The sequence below is a fragment of the Sapajus apella genome, unplaced genomic scaffold (assembly GCF_009761245.1).
Source record: "Sapajus apella isolate SASKATOON/1434 unplaced genomic scaffold, GSC_monkey_1.0 scaffold74, whole genome shotgun sequence".
Taxonomy (NCBI): Eukaryota; Metazoa; Chordata; class Mammalia; order Primates; family Cebidae; genus Sapajus; species Sapajus apella.
The window spans coordinates 868,837-886,500 of record NW_022437014.1 but is presented as its reverse complement, the minus strand read 5'-3'; the positions used below and the strand labels follow the sequence as shown (position 1 = coordinate 886,500).

At 43.7% G+C, this 17,664-nt stretch overlaps 1 protein-coding gene across 14 annotated transcripts in view; it reads left to right on the top strand.

The window, feature by feature from the left end:
* MEGF11 (multiple EGF like domains 11) overlaps positions 1-13,660 on the top strand; it is a 388,577-nt gene extending 374,917 nt beyond the window's left edge. For 3 of the 14 annotated variants that reach the window (XM_032251021.1, XM_032251020.1, XM_032251018.1), the window contains 4 exons: positions 518-619; positions 3,437-3,493; positions 10,621-10,830; positions 11,344-13,660. In XM_032251021.1, the coding sequence (XP_032106912.1) occupies positions 518-619; positions 3,437-3,493; positions 10,621-10,830; positions 11,344-11,504 (530 nt within the window). In that variant the 3' untranslated portion in view covers positions 11,505-13,660. Of the gene's footprint in view, positions 1-517; positions 620-3,436; positions 3,494-3,733; positions 4,276-7,657; positions 8,185-10,620; positions 10,831-11,343 lie in introns of those variants that run through there. The other 11 variants (XM_032251019.1, XR_004260666.1, XM_032251023.1 and 8 more) reach the window with 11 other exon arrangements.
* Positions 13,661-17,664: the final 4,004 nt, after the last annotated feature.

Here is a 17,664-nt window from a genome sequence, read left to right as displayed (position 1 = left end):
TTGAGAGGGACCCAGCTCAAAGGGAAAGGGTTATGAGTCCTGAACATGGTTTCCCCCAGGGAGAAATTCTGGCTGTCACAAGCAGATGACGCCCAAGACTCCCTTCCATTACTATATTAGGGGATAAGTCCCTGCTATGACCCAGGGGCCACAAGGGAGAAAACCAGGGAAGCAAAAGACACACTCACCATCTGGATAGGAAGCTCTGCCTGACCCAGGCCCTACCAGGGTGCCCCTTTCAAGGGCTTCTTCCCTCTGCCTTGGTGGAGGAGCACTAATTCCTGCGGAGGGAGGGAGGGAGGGAGGGAGGGAGGGAGAAGGGAAACAAGGCAGATGACCTTGGCTCTAGAAGATCCCCCTGGCCCCGCTGGCCCTGGACCCTTTGGATGCTATACACAGAGGCCCTGAGTCCTTCCAGCCTGCCTCACCCTGACCCACTTGTGTACGTTCTACCCCCTTCCCCTGCCATAGCAGGGCCCTGGGAATAATGGCTCCTCCCTGTCATTCCTCTCACTAGACTCCCATTTCCAGATCAGTGCCCTGGAGGCCAGGTACCCACCCGAGGACTTCTACATTGAACTTAGACACCTCAGCCGCCCCGCTGAGCCACACTCACCAGGTCAGACCCCAGCCCTACCCTCCACCCTCTCTCATGCCCGACAGACCCAGCACCTGCCCTAATCCCGCCCCATGGTCCCAGGACTCTCCCTTTTAAACCCTCTTCCCTCCGGACATGTCTACCAGCCCAACCCCTATCTAAAGATGGAAACCTGTCTGGATCTTCCCCATTCTGTTCCCATAGTGGACAGTGGATGTGGACAAACACGCTGCTTGGAGTGGACAAGATCCAAAAAAAACCGCCCTCCCTACAGGCCACAAAATACCACCCAAAACCATTTGAAAATGACTTGGGGATGGTGACATCTTTGGGGTTCTCTGGGCCCTGTTGGAGTGGGTAACAGGGAGTTAGCTCTCTAGCCACTAAGTCCAGTGTCTCCCAGAGACTCCAGAAACCCCAGTAACCCAAGCTAAGCTTTCTCAGATCACTAGGTAGGGTTGTCAAGCAGGGATCTGGAGAGGCTGGGGCAGGATGTATCAACCAACATCATCTGTATTCATGTACTGAGTACAGCCCGGGCTGGAACTTGGTGGCTTGGGAGAGACACACAAGAGAGACTTGGAAGGTTAGCCCTGAGATGGGAACATGTGGGTAGGAGTTACAGAAGGTGTCATAGGAATAAGTGCAATGAATGAACAGAGAATGTGGCCTCCCTACAAAGTGGCTCCTCTGGGGCACCCTGGGGCAGGGCCTTAGCATACCAGACAACTCTGGGCCTGACCTCAGGCTCTGGCTGGTTTCTAGAACTCTAAGGAAACTGCTGCTCTACCAATCCCTGCAGGTCCTGGGCCCAGCAACACTAAGAAGAGTGAAGGTTCTGAATTCATCTGCCCACCGAGCAGCCATGGGCTGCATGGACCCTGGGCCTATACTCAGGAGCTGTGGGTTCCCTGGACAGTATCCAGGGCATTTGGTAACCCCACCAACTATAATCTCCCTCATTCTACCGACATATACACACACACAGACCCACCACCACCCCATACCTCTTTCCACAGGGGAGCGTCCTCTGAGCTAGGCCAGATTTCTCCCAGCTTTACAGATCTCACGCTTTAGTGTAGCCAGAGGACCATGCGCTGTTATTTTTTGTCCTATACCCACGCAGGCTGGTGTCCAGGGGGAAGGAGTACCTGGAGGGATCGCTCTAGCTGTAACTCGACTTTTCTCACTTGCTGGTGTGGTTTTGGACAAGTCACTGTTGCTCTTTCGGCCTGTTCCCTGCTCTGTAAAAAGGAGGAAAAGTTAGCCTAGCCACTCTCCCTCAGGGAAGGCAAAAAAATGTCCTTCTATGGTATAAAGTGCTGAGCTGATGTCCGTATATAGACGGTTGCAGTCATGATTCTGAAGGGCACAGGTTCCTATAAGCCTTTCAGAAAAATAGCAAACTTGAGGCCAGGCACAGTGGCTCACAGCTGTAGTCCCAACACTTTGGGAGGCTGAGGCGGGCAGATCACTTGAGGTCAAGAGTTCGAGACCAGCCTAGCCAACATGGTGAGACCCCATCTCTACTTTAAAAAAAAAATAGGCATGGTGGCACATGCCTGTGATCCCAGCTACTAGGGGGGCTGAGACAGGAGAATCACTTGAACCCGGGAGGTGAAGGTTGCAGTAAGCAGAGATTGCGCCACTGCACTTCAGCCTAGGTGACAGAGCGAGACTCCATCTCAAAAACAAAAAGCAAACTTGAAAGAAAATCTTGGGCCTGGCTCTGCCGTGTCTCTCGGTAATCCTGTGGAAGGTAGGCAGATGGGAGTAGACCCTTTCAAATTCAACATGACAGCTCTATGTAGGGGAGCTACAGGAAGGAATCCGAATAGCAACAGGTTGGTCTTCACTGTCAGCAACTGGGAAGAGTCAAGGGGAGTCAAACTGTATTTTAGTAAGCACTTGCTGCAGGTCTTGCTTGGCACTGTGTCCTCAGTTAAAAGCTGGAAGAAAAAATGGCTTTGACTTTGAGCCAGAGTCATTCCTGTCCCAACTTAGAAATGTCAAACAATTTCTTTTCTGGGATCACCAGCAGCCAAGAGCCCAAGCTTAGTCCCTGAAGCCTCTGGCTGAGGCTGACGGCCGTCATGCGTTGTTGAAACCTAGGAAAAAACTGACAGCCAAATGGTAGAAAAAAATACTTAGGGCTAAAAACATTGGTAATACTTTTCAAAAACAACTCTACATTATGTATAAATGGTCCACCCCAAAAAATGAGTAACTAAGAGAACTGGCTGTGGAAGGAAATGTCTTGTACGTCCTATATAAAGATGACTCATCAAGAACCTCAGCCACCTGTCCCCCTTTCTTTCTCTCTGGCTCCCCTCAGATGAGCCTTGGATCCAGGAGAGGACAGAGAGGACCAGAGCTGCGAGGTGATAAATACTGTCTTCAAACCCATTCCAAATTCCAACAGAACTGTGATTTGGAATGTCATACAGCCTGCCCTCAAGCAAAGAACTGGTTCTGCTTCATTCCTTATCCTATACCCTTGGAGCCTGGAGTTTCACCTACAGGGACTCCAGGTGGCATGAGGACAGCATTTTATTACTTCCTGAAAGACACTCCCCTATGGTGAAGGTTAAAGGGAAGGAGTGCTGAATATACCAGGGGTCGCTGTGGCTCGCCTTAATGCTTATGAGCCTTTGAAGAATGCCTATAATCAAAACAATTTCAGGTAGCTTAAACCCAAAATCATTTTCTAGCAATAAACAACTACTTATTTTCTGGGTAGGGGAGAAAGGGGGGGGAAGCAAGAAAAAAGAAAGAACTCAATCAGTCTAAGTAAACCTTACCCCATATTGTCTTTCCTTACATGATATTTTTACACAGGTGTTTGTGGAATGGATAGACGTCACAACACATACGTTATGGACAAAGGCTTCAAAGGTAGAGTATCCAATCCTGATGTCTTATTACAAAGGGCTTAGCAAGATAGAGGGCAGATCTGAAATGGCCAGCAATTCCATGTGAGAGAAACTGCGTGTGCCGGCCCCCACAAAAGGTTAAAAGACCGCAGGGCCTGGGCTGCTGCGTAGCTGTGCCCAAGAGGGGCAATCATCATAATAATGAATTCATGTTTCGATTTCAGTTGCACCTGCTTAGCAAATGCTTGTGGGTTTTTTATAGATGCCAACTAAATGTCTTCGGAAATGTAAAGCATCATTATCCAACCAATTAGTACGAGCTAAATTGATTATAAAATCTGAAATAAAGTTGATCTACCTGCCCCAGAAGCCTCCTGTCGTTGCACTAGTGAGGAATGCCACCCTGCACCTGCTGGCTTTCTGGGGGCACAAGGAATGAAAATGATATGCAGTGTTAATATTGTATGGCACTCCAACCTCAAGAGATCTCTGCCTCCAAGAGCAGAGAAGCCAGGACAAACCCCTAACACATGGGAACTGCAAAAGCTGGATCATCCCTCTAAGAAGTCTACAGGTGAAGCCAAAGATTGAAAGGTCAGGTCCTGCCCTAGGTTTAAATGCCAGAATGTGTGAAATGGGGGGCTTTGCAACTCTGTCACTTGCCACTCCGTTTATTGACTGTGAGCTCTCCAAGGCTCAGTTTCCTCATCTGCAAGGTTGGGATAATAATGCCTATCCTGTTGTCTAATATCTGTCCTACTGTCTAACAAAGTTATGAGAAACCAATAAAATCACAGATGGGAAGTGTTTTTGCATATTGTAAAGACTGTACTAATGTAATGGGGTTTTCCTTTCATCGCAGAGGTCTACTTAAAAGAGCCTAAGGTTGGGCGTGGTGGCTGACGTCTATGATCTCAGCACTTCGAAAGGCAGGCAGATCACCTGAGGTCAGGCGTTCAAGACCAGTCTGGCCAACATGGCAAAACCCTGTCTCTACTAAACATACAAAAATTAGCCGGGCATGGTGGCACACACCTATAATCCCAGCTACTTGGGAGCCTGAGGCATGAGAATTGCCTGAACCCAGGAGGCAAAGGCTGCAGTGTACCAAGATTGCTCCACTGCACTCCAGCCTGGGTTACAGAGCAAGACTGTGTCTCAAAAATAAAAAGAAAAAAAATTTTTTAAAAAAGGCCAGGCATGGTGGCTCAGCACTTTGAGAGATAGGCAGATCACTTGAGGTCGGGAGTTCAAGACCAGCCTGGGCAACATAGTGAAACCCTGTCTCTACTAAAAGTACAAAATTAGCCAGGCCTGGTAGCACACACCTGTGAGCCCAGCTACTCGGGAGGCTGAGGCACGGGAATCGCTTGAACCTGGGAGGTGGAAGTTGCAGTCAGCCAAGATCATGCTGTTGCACTCCATCCAGCCTGGGCAACGAGAGAGAAACCGTCTCCAAAAAAAAAAAAAAAAAAAAAAAAAAAAAAGAGCTTAAGCTAAACTGAAAGAGAGATGACAGCAAAGGTCCCAGTGGATATCCTGAATCACCTGGAAAGCTTATTAAAAATACAGATGTTCACACCCCATCTCCTCAAGACTCTGATGCAGTAGATCTAGAGTGGGGCCCTGGAATCTGCATCTGTGAAGAGCACCCTCAGGGTATCCTTATGCAACTATCATGTGGAAAGCAGTGGTCTAAACTGACCCAGATAAACCTGATTATTGTTCTAGTCTCTCAGACCTAGGCTTACATATACCAAGACACAACCATTCCTTAATCAAGAACAGCTCGTCGACTGCAGTCCTTTTGGGGAGATGGTTATTAGATGTGGGGTGAGCTCAGGGTAGGGGTGGTGGTGAGTATTGTGTTCTGAATAAGACAGTAATAAGGCCGACTCACTGTCAGCCTTTGTTAGGGTAGGTGCAGCCCAAGAGAACTGCCTGAGGACAAAGGTCATCCCCAGCCTCCCAGCCAGCCAACAGACATTACTTCCTTGGAAACATTATTTTGGCAATTTTCTGTGAGTTTTGACTTTTAAACCATCCAAATGAAGAGACGCACCATTACAGCAGGTAAGGCTGAAAACCAAGAGCAGCTCTACTATTTCATGACTATGACCTAGAACCTCAGTTTCTTTCTGAAAGATCTCTAAGAGCCTTTCTAGCTCCAGAACATGCATGACTCAAGCGTGAATAAGCTCCGACAGGCCCAGACACCTCAATAAATGAACACACAACTGTCCTACGCATTGTGTTGTCCTGTACACTGTGATTAGGGTGGTCACTTTCAGATTCACAATCACAAATGTAAAACAAAGCTCAGGAAAACAGTGTCTCTGCCTCAGCATTCTCTTCATTCCTATTTTATGGACTCATATATCTGACCTCTGAGTGCAAGGGCGAGCTCAGCAGGCAGCCAGCCAGATTTTATTTTACCACTCTGGCTACAATCATCCTTTAAAGAGTAAAAAAGAGCCACGTAAGCAAATGTACCAGCAGGTGTTGAGGACCGATACATCAGAATAAGAGAACTGAAAAGGAGAAAATGTAATGTCACAGTTCAGAATTTTACAGAAATATTTATCAAAACATGGAATAAATCCCACCAATTGGCTAACGCCCCCCAAATAAACATTAAATATACTAGCTTGTAGACAGAATGAAACTAGTTCCTAAAACTATTGGCCCAAACCAAATCAGAACCACTAAGAATTAGGAGTTTCAGTGTTCTCTGAACTCAATGGGAAAAAGTCCTAGCCTAGGAGTTACGGACTTTGAGTTGTAGCTCTTGCTGTCTGGTGCTGACTGGGTCACAGCACTGTTTTCTGGGTCTCAGCTTCTTCCACTATAAAACGATGGAGTTGCACTAGCAGCATCTCTAAGGCCCTTTCAAACTCTAACGTTCTAAAAGCCTTTAATCAATGCCTGCCCTCTCCCCTGTTACTTACTGAAGAACTCCACTCACTGTCATCCTGGAGGTTAAGTGAGACCACTTACACTGCTGAACACCCTTCTATTTCCCCTTCTCCCTCCAGCACAATGATCCTGGAACAAACTGCCTCGTGTTCAACTCCTTGTCAGGCATTCCAAAGTGCTAAAGAAGAAATCCTCCCGGCTCTTCTCCATGGCCTTTATGATGCTGCAATCCTTGAGCCCACTGTTGCTGCCGCTTCCCGCCACCCCCCCTCCGCTGTGTGCTCCTTGCCATCTAACTTCCAAGTCTCTCTTTGCATAAATTTGGGCTCTTCAGGTTAGGAGCCCAATGACATCTTGAAGATTACTTCTTAAAGCCAGTGTTCTGGCTGGACGCAGTGGCTCACACCTGTAATCCCAGCACTTTGGGAGACTGAGGCAGGCAGATCACAAGGTCAAGAGCCAGAGACCATCCTGGCCAACATGGTGAAACCCCGTCTCTACTAAAAATCCAAAAATTAGCCAGACATGGTGGCCGGCACCTGTACTCCCAGCTACTTGGGAGGCTGAGGCAGGACAATCACTTGAACCTGGGAGGCAGAGGTTGCAGTGAGCCGAGATGGTGCCACTGCACCCTGGCGACAGAGCAAGACTTGCCAAAAAAAAAAAAAAAAAAAAAAAGCCAATGTTCTGACCCTGAGACCTCCTCCCCTCCTCCTATCTGTTAATCAAGAGAAGGATGCTAATTTATGGCCCAGGAAGAGAAGAGGCAGTGTGGCCTTCTATTAATAGTAGCAAGCCAAGAAGCAAGAGATGGATGTTCAGTGCCTGGGTTTATCCCTAACAGTTAAGATGGGCTTTAATGGAGGTTAGCATGCCCCTAGAAGCCAAGGTGGGTTCAGATCCCACATACAAGGTGGTCCTGGAAAGTCACTGCCTCTCTCTGGATTTGATGCATCCTTTATAAAATGAAAATGTTTAGTTCATCTCAGAAGCCCCCTCTGTCTCTGATAGTGTATGACTAGGTGGGGAAATAGGAACCAGATAAGAGCAAATGCCAGGGCATGATAGGACCAAGCCACCAACCCTGATATGAATTACAAGCCTTGGAGGAGTGACTCCCAGAGCTTGGGTAGCCTGAGTTGATGCTTCCGCTTTGCAAAACACCCTGAAGGGCTGGGACTAGGGACAGGGGTGGGGCTGTAAAAGGATGAGGAAGTATCTAAGAGCAGCTGGTTATTCTTCCCCTCAACCCTGCCCTCCTCTCTTGCAGGCAGGTGGATGACTCAGCTGGAGAAGAAAGTGGCTTCCTGAGGTGGAGTTCCCAACTTGCCTAGCCCCTCCCCATTCTCCAGTCCCAGTAGATGGCGTACAGATTAGTCCATAATTCAACACCCTTTTCTCACCACCCAGCCAACACACACATGCGTTTCTCCATCCTCTGCCCCTGTGTGGAGGATACTTCTCCCTGAGCTTAATCCCCTCCCCACAAACGTCAACTTCTCTTTTATCCATTTAGGATCACCCCCTGCTCCAGAGCCAACAATTTATTTCCCAAAACTTGAAAGTAGCCCTGACCTTTCTGGTGAAAATGAGAAGAGAGGCACTATCAACTGGCTGAGGTTCCTTTAGGCATTGAGCTTCAAGACTCTCCCACTGCCGTAATTCAAGTCGGTCATGGGATACCCACAAAAAGCTTAGAGTTCAGCCTTCTCTCAGCTGGGCTTGGCCCACAGATGAAGAACATCCCTTGTTAAGGGTAAGGGGGGGCTGCTGCAGACACAGTTTGCCTTTAGAGATAAGGACAAGAACAAGTGAGAGAAAACATCTTGATTGGTATCAATCAAGAGAAGACAGGGGTTGAGTCCTGACTAAACTGCTTACTAACATTAGGAATTATATTAGCAAATTTTCTGAGCTTCAGATTCCTCATTGTAAAGTAGTAATAATAGTTCTGCCCAGCCCTACTCACGATATAACAAGTTTCAAATTACCTAATTGGAATGAAAACTAAGTGCTACATAAAGTGAACTATCGTTATTCCTCACATGTTAGAAAATATGCAGCTGAGACAGCTGCAACAGACTTTCTTTAAATACTGCTAGTCTTCGGCTTCCAAAACAGCAGCTCTGTGCCTTACTGCTTGGCTGATGAGTTCAGAGAACCCAAAGTGGGGCAGATGGGCCATGCTGGCTGGGGTTCTGGACTTACCACCAATCCCCTGTACTAAAAAACTAAGTACCCACTAAGGCAAATTTAAGTGGCTTGGGCAGGTCACAGTCAAGGGCCCACAGCCACTTTTCCCCATGTGAGCCTCAACCAGCATCTGGGTCTATCTAGCCTCCGTTTAGGCCTTGCTGGTGATGGCTGAGACCATTCAGTGTCTAGCAAGGATGTTTTCTCCTTCTCTCTAGAGTCATATGCTAACGAGGCCACAATCCTAAGATGTGACTAAAGCCAACACCCCTCACTACTTCTGGGCTAAGTTATGATGGAAAGTGCTGAGCCTGGTTCGACAGTGTTTGCTCTGCTACTGATAAGCAGTGTGATCCTGAGGAAGTCAATTCCCACTCTAAATCTCATAAGCAATAAGAAGAGAGAGAGAATTATTGCTCTACCTATACCACAGAGTGTTGTGAACACTTGAAAGAACTAATGAGTGAACATATTTTGTACAAGACTGAGGAAATACTACCTGCTGAAACAAACAACCTACTTTAACAGAAAAGTAAATCCTCTTCCAACCAGTTACCTTTCATGGGAGATAAAAGAATACTTGTGGTGTCACACATCTAGCTACTCAGCCATATGCAGTGCTCTGCTTTCAGGGTCCCAAGGTACATCTAAGTCATCCATTGAGTTACATTATCACTTTCACTTTTTACCATTTTCATCACCCTTAGAAGTTGGAGACAGCATAAATAAATAGCAGCCCAAAATGTAAACTGTGGTAGTTCTAGTGATAGATCACCCAAGAATTTCGCGCTGAGATGCCTTTTAGATCACTTTCGACTATCAAGTCAAGCAACTCGGTGCTTGCGTCTGGATCCCTTGTCTAGCAGAGCCTCACAGATGAAGGTCAGAGCTGCCAGATGAGAGCTTACTGCTCTTTGTAGGCAAATCCCGCCTTGCTTGGGACTATCTGCAGGAGGCAGTGATCTTCCCTAAAAGGAGAATGGTGTAGGGATGAAAGAGGGAATCCCCTTTCCTTCTGTGACTGCCAGCCACTAAAGAACCTTTCTTCCCCCAGTGAAGCTGCAGTTATTTGGAAACCAGTCTGCATCCTCATGTACTCTGAAGTCTTGGGGATGGTACAGCTATACAGCTGAGAGGTGGCAGGCGGGGAAGCATGAGCTCTAGTATCAGAAAGGTACTACCGAAACAGGTTTTAGTTAGCATTCACAAGAACGGGATAAGCATCCTAAGGACATGTTACAGGTTTGCTAGAAAACAGGAACTTTCCAAAGGCTAGCTTAAGACTGACATGCTTTTTACACCTCAAATACACTTCAGTCTACTCTATTCTGATCACAAGCTCCTGGAAGACAGGGATACTGTTAAGAGTCTGCCACTTATAGGCTGTCAAATTGCTGACATCTGTGCTAAAACACACGCTGTCGCCTTCTGAACCTAAGCCTCTCAGTCACGGGAAAGAATTAAAGCCAGGTGTGGTGGCACGTACCTGTAATGCCAGCTACTCAGGAGGCTGAGGCAGGAGAACCACTTAAGCCCAAGAGTTTGAGACCAGTTTAGACAACATCTCAAAAAAGAATAATTCACAAGAATATCATCACAGAAAACGCAAAGGCCAAGGAGTGCAAGGAATGGATTGAAGTGTTGGCACTGCCACTTAACTTACTAGCTGTGTGACTTTAGCCAAGTCACTCGTTATCTCTGAGTCTTCGTCTCTAAAATGTAACTATCAGCAATCTTTCCGGGAATTTACAAAAATTAAATAATACGTGTCAAAGCATACTATTCATATCTTGAATACCTGATCACTAAAAATAAAAATGTTCCTATCCTCCAAAAATGTTAAGTTTCCTTGGAAAAAGAACTCTGCCTACCTGGGAGAGCATTTCTCAACACATTTAATAAGTAATTAAATCTTGGATTATCCTGGCTTTTCCAGCCCTAGGATCCCAAAGGCACATAAACTCAACTGCAGTCTGCTTCTAGTGTTAATATGAAGACTTGTGTTCTTGCCTGTCCTAAGAACTCTCTCTTGCCTTGCAGATTACATGAGAGAATCCGTGTGCAGTTCTAGTACTTGTTCCTTGAATAGCAGTGAAAATCCTTACGCCACAATTAAGGACCCACCCATCCTCACCTGCAACAAGCTTCCAGAAAGCAGCTATGTAGAAATGAAGTCTCCTGTGCACGTGGGGTCTCCGTACACAGACGGGCCATCCTTGTCGACATCTAATAAAAATATATATGAAGTTGGTAGGTGTCTCAAATAAGTAACTTAGTGAAATCAGAGCAACAGTGCAGCATCTGAAGTAAAAGCAACCCCTCTCCATCCACCCCGTCTTGACAACATATCATTCTTTTGTTGCTTTTTAAGGAATCTCTAAGGTAAACTGTCTTTCCTAGGCTGCCTTTCTTGCACACACACGCGCGCGTGCGCGCGCACACACACACACACTCTCTTCAACTATTGATACAAATCTCATTTCACTGACAAGTTTCTAAATCACCTTCTACCTTCTCCCAGTTTAATCTATGTCCCTGGGCTCACTGATAAGACTCCTACCTCTAGGATATTTTAAACCCTTTTAGACAGCACTTTCACTTAGTGTTCCATCTCCTGAGCAAGCCTCAGTCCTCACCCTCATGTATTTGTCATAGACTAAATCCCTAGCTCCTTTCCCCAAGTTAAGTAGAGCCCTTTTTCTCTCCAACAAGGCAACAAAAGCTAATCTGTTCTCTGAACTCATTTTTCACTATATTTCTTAGAGCCCACAGTCAGTGTGGTCCAAGAAGGTCGCGGTCATAACTCCAGCTATATCCAGAATCCATACGACCTACCTAGGAACAGTCATATTCCTGGTCATTATGACCTCCTCCCAGTAAGACAGAGCCCTGCCAATGGGCCCTCCCAGGACACGCAATCTTAAGAGGGATAAGCTTCTCTCTGGCAGTGTGCTCCACTGAATATTCTGACTCTGAAGGAAGACAATCCCTTGAAGTAATGGTACAGACTGGCTCCAGCTGCATGTTAGTTATTACGTTCACCCGGAACTAAAGAAGAGCGTCCAGGTGGGACTGGGATAACTGTTCAAGGAGTTGTGTTCTCAAAGGCAAATGTTATCACCCACTCAGCCCCAAATGCCCTGGATTATATGATTTTTAAAAGATTTTAAGATATAGCTACTCATCAACATCAGCTAAATACAGCTGATACAAATATATATACATATATTTATCTCAAACGTAATATTTAAAAAAACATGTAGGTTAACAAACCTTCCTAGGACAAAAAGGTGACTGGGGAGGGCAGAGGATTACTTTAAAGCACCTGAAACGTATATGTACTTTTGGTTGCTGTTACCATCAACATCTGTTTTATTATCAAAGACAATACATAGACACGAACTGTTCCAATATCAGTCTTAAAATATCTGTACATAAATGTCTGGTCCATCAAATTGCAACAGCCAAGATTATAGAATCTAGTATATAGTCTAATGCTGACAACTTCCATTTTGAAAAACAAGACTTTACTTTCTTCTACCCCGTGATTACTTTCTTCTGCCCCGTGATAGGTGTACACACACACACACACACACACACGCGCGCGCGCGCGCACACACAGTGCAGCAGTGTCTCTTTCAGTCTACAACGATGATTCCTAGGCCAACTTTATCAAATTTTGCCAACTCAAAGCTCAAGAACATTGCAAGTCAGTCCTGGCTTTGTCATATCTACTTAGTCCATCTAACACCGGAATCATTCCATGTACAACAGGGCTCTAAGATGATCCTTTAAGTAAGCAGTCACAGACTGCTAGGGATTAAATATCCCTGAAGACGGCTACCTGGCCTCCTCATTTTATTTAGACAGCACCCCCTGACTCAAGAGTACTTGCTTTCAAGTAGTTCTTCATGAATCTTGAGACTGATGTAGTATGAAACCTAAAAGTGCAGGAAATTGGACAAATGTGGATACGGCAGGTTTACATTGCTCAAAGTACATTATGCTTTTTAATAGAACTAAATGAAATGATCAAAAAAAGAATGGACTATAACCAGTTGCTGTAACATGATGTAAAAATGTTACTGTAAACAGCATGTGAGGATATGAAGGCCTTCCACCTTCTATCTTAAACTACGACTTACTAAGCTAGCTCAATATGCTTACACTAATGCTCCAGATCCCAGTATTCAGGTATGTCTATACCTCCCTCTATGAACACAGATAAACTGAGGCTCAGATGAGTCAAAATTAAGTCAACTCCCAAGCCCTAAAGAGAACCTTCTCACAAGAATTAAAAACAAAAAGGGCAAAGAAAGAAAAAAAAAAAAAGCAAAAACAAACAAAAAGGGCAAACCTAGGAAGCTAATGGCAACTCCTATACCATCCCATTCACTGGTATAGTCCAGCCAGTTCCAAAACGATACACAAAAGGGGAAGTAAATGACTGCAAAGCTGGAATATTGCTACAAGAAAATAAGAATTCTGAAAACCTTGATAGAAATTGGAAGCTGGGCAATTATCAGAAAAAGCAAGAAAATAAATGAGTACATCTCCCCCTCCCACGTCGCTCAAGGAATAAGCAAATTTTACTGTTAGAGGAAAATACACAATACTTACATGAATGCTGCATGTGTGCATGGGAGCAACTGATTAGCAATAGTAAATTTACTTTCCAAAGCCTTATTGAAATATAAATACTAGGAATTACTTTGTAAACCCAAGTAAATATTTCGCATACATATGTAGAAAGAAATAAAGGTAAGAGGCTTACCTCAGTATTTCAGGGCAGCAAGTGTTTGTGAAGCAAGGATGAAGCATGAAGAAGTCAGATCAGCAAGGACTTCACCGCAATCCCAGGTTTTCTCTTCTTCCCTTATCCTGCATGTATAAGAGCTGCTGCCTGGCAAACTGCAAACAAGCAGCATCACTCTTCAAGTTTCGCCTCTTTTGTCAACTATCCTCTAGGCAAAGGTATTATTCAGCAAGAGGTGGAATAGCTAATGCCCTGAATCAAGAGACTTCAATGTTACTCTGGTCAAATTAGCTGCCCTCTCTGGGCTCCTTTTTTTTCTATGCATAAAAAAGGGGAGAAGCAGAGAGTGGAAAGACAGCTCTAACAGCCCTTCAGCTCTAGCATTCCATGAGTTTTTAAGGAAATGTAATACAAGTCAAACCAGGCAATACAGAGCAGAAGGGAAAGGCAGAGGGTGTGATCAATCTATGGTGACAACAGCTGCCTTCACCTAACGAAGAGTTACCGGTAAAAGACATTTCAATCTTACAAAGCAACTGTTAGAAACTTCTAACACCATCACAAACAGGTTCACAGTCACCCTAGACATGTGCACTGTGCATTTTACGGGTGACTTTGAAAGATCTGTTCAGTTATTTTTCAGAAACTAAATTTTCAAATTCATGTGTGTGCAATTAAAATGAATGAAAGAAAAACCATTATTGTACAGTATTAATAAGACTATGAAATGGCAATACTTTTTTAAATTACAGAGGGATTGTACCTTGTACAAAATAAAACACATTTCTCAAACTAATTTAACAAGAATGTCTACTGTTGTGTTGCAAATGGAAAACCTGTTTATAATCTACATCTTAGGTTTAAGGGTAGAACTAACCTATGTCCTGCTTGGGTACTTCAAACAGCAGGATGAATGAAAATTATTCTAATAGATGCTTGAAAATAAGTGAAAAACTTGTAACAAATTTTTAACAGAAGAGTCTCTTTGTTTAAAGTAATAAAAGTGAGCACCATATTTTTATGCATGTTCAAAACTTATTTTAAAATCTCATAAAGTTCAATAAAATACATATTTTAAAAAATAAAAATAAAACACCCAAAAAAAAAAAAAAAAAAAACAAACAAACAAACAAAAAAAAAAACCTGACATCAGTAAGTAAAATTAGAGGGTTTCTCAGCTTTCGTAAATATTTGGACTCAAAGCCAACTGTTACAGTTTATGCTCAGCTCCAGAGGCACAAAGATACTTCTATAGAACGTGTAAGGGCCAGCGTAAGGGCTACTTAATTTCTATAAATGCAATGAACAGCTTTCCACTAGTAGAAGTTATCTTCAGTATAGTTATTATAGGTCCATCTGTTCTACCAACTTTAAAGACATAAACTTGTGATCGAACTGGTAAAGCAGCAAGAGGATTAATTTTGTAATAAAATACAGATGCTGAAATGTAGCTTACTGAGATCATTCAAGTAAGTTTTCAATTCCTTCTTCATACTTCCAAAGGTTTGTATATTACCCTCATACGTATATAACCCTCATATTCTGAAGACCCATTCAGAAGAGAGTACTAATAGGTAATTCTCAAGAGCTATGAGTTGACATCTCAGTGAACGACAAAACATAATCAAGAGTTTTAAGACTAAAAAAAGATATTTACTGACAGTAGGGTAAGATTATTCACTGCAAGTCTCAGAATACTACTCAATACAATGAGTAACTAACAGCAATTGCTACAAGTTGTGGACTCAGGAATGACACATTAGCTATTCATCTAACCAGAGGGAAGATCGAAGAGGTCCATTTAATCAATATATAGCAACAGGAGATGGAAAATCTTTCCATGAAGGGTGCATGGATGGATACATAGGGGGTTCATTGTACTTTTACACTTTTGTAGATTATATATATGTTTGTACAATTGTAATATATTCTGTATACTTTTTAATAAAAACTTTAAAATTGAATTGTAACTCTCATAGCTCCCCAAGCTACACCAGAATGAACTCTAGATTAGCTCTCTCACTCTTTTAGACAGCCCTCTCTAACTGTCCTGACATGGAATTGTCAAGGGGAGAGAGAGAGATACTATGAATGTTAAACACAGGTTGAGTATCCCTGTCCAAAATGCTTGGAACCAGAAGTGTTTCAAATTTGGGATTTTTTCAAATTTCGGAATATTTTCATATACAGAATGAGCTATCTTTGGAATGGGACCCAAGTTTAAATTCATTTTGCATTTCATACACACCTTGTACACACAGCCTAAAAGTAGTTTTATACAATATTTTTAGTAATTTTGTACATGAAACAAAAGTTTGTGTATACTGAACCATCAGAAAGCAAAGGTGTCACTGTCTCAGCCACCCATTTAGACAATCTGTGGAAGTTTGCAACACCATCATTCCTAACACTGAATTTCTATGCTACCAATAAACATTCATTTTCTTACACTTATTACACATTCATGCTAGTATTTAATTTTAAAAAGGTATCCTGGCTGGGCACAGTGGCTCACACTTATAATCCCAGCACTTTGGGAGGCAGAGGTGGGCAGATCATCTGAGGCCAGGAGTTCAAGACTAGCCTGACCAACATGGAGAAGACTCATCTCTACTAAAAATACAAAATTAGCCGGCCGTGGTGGTGCATTTAATCCCAGCCACTTGGGAGGCTGAAGCAGGAGAATCGCCTGAACCGGAAGGTAGAGGTTGTGGTGAGCTGAGATCACGCCACTGCACTCCAGCCTGGGTAATAAGAGCGAAACTCTGTATTTTTTTTTTTTTTTTAAATGTATCATTAATACAGTGAAAAAGACTGTGTTCAGGGTAACTAAGCAGCACAGCATCACCAGAGTACTGGTGATACCAGAGTATTGGTACCAGTAGTTAAACCACCACCACACCACCAACGGCTGGCTTTCAGTCTCCACCTATGAAGCTGTTTTGATTAAAAGGTTGCTGTACACTTCTGTGGGAACACTGAATAAACTGTGTGTTACATGCCCGTGTTTTGGATTGTGACCTGTCACATGCAGTCAGGTGTGAAATTTTCCATTTGTGACATCATGTTAGTGCTCATGTTTCCGATTTAGAGCATTCTGAATTTTGAGATTAGGGATGCTCAACCTGTATGATAAAAGCATGTTCCCTGCCCTCGTGGATCTTACAACGTAGTGATTACAAAAGGGGAGAGATAAATGGAGAGCCCTGGTGATAAGTGGGGTGCTGATTATGTATTTTCTTCCTCGGGCTTGCAGAGCTAGAAGGACTAAACAATGCTGTAATCCAAACCCACAGAAAGTGGAAGCTCTGTTCAGATTCCCTCCTCGTTCCAGCTGATGCTTCCCAAGCCACTGTCCAGCCTAGCAGACGGCCCTCCAGATCCTTGGATAAGAGAAAGCATGGGGACTACACAAAGTACGGTCCTGTTATTTAGGCATCCGCTCTAATGTAAACCAGAACTAGTAACTGAGGACCTAACTGCCTCCTCCAGAATTCGTTTCACATCAGAGGTAGCCTATGGAAAGTGTTGCTTCTTCGGGCTTCTCAGACTGTCCCGTCTCAGGCATGACCTTCTTCTGCAGTATTCTTTGGCCCATATGATGAAAGACTTTGGAACAGAGGCTGATACAATGCTCAGCAACTTCTTAAAAGATATGACAAGGAACGGTATCACTTCCCTAGAGATTCCTGAGAAAACGGTATGCTGAGAGATTAAGAGGTTGTCTACAGGGGAATAGGCGCTAAAAATAGTACATTTACTCATTAGGATAGCAGTTAAAAACACCAGAGATTATGTGGTTTGGAGCAAGATTAAGTTCCACCAACTCAATCACAGTAAAGGAATCCTGTTGGCTGCTAATTCTCACTACATCCTGGTACTGGTAACAGAGCAGTTAGCCAACACACATAACATTTTGTACTCACACCTGTGTCAGGAACTATCAATCCTATAATTAATAAACGTCAAAGAATTGAATTCAAATAATGTTTAGACTATTAATAATTAAATCACTATATCAACAACCCAAAAATACCATGTATATCATGTACATGCACACATAAACCTATACACTTGGATTTAATCACTGGTTCTACTGGATGGCTAGCCCTGAGGATTGATCTACCTTCTTGTAGATTCCTATTAAATAATTTTTTAAAAATTAAACACAAAATGTTTTTAAAAGTTCTCTCCCAGACATGAGTATATTTTAAAGTACATATTAAAAGCCAGCATTTTTTTTTGTAACAGCAAAAGCCATAAAACAAGCAGCCCATCAAGTGCTCCTCCCCCTCAGCACATATGGTGCTTTGATGCATATGGTTGAT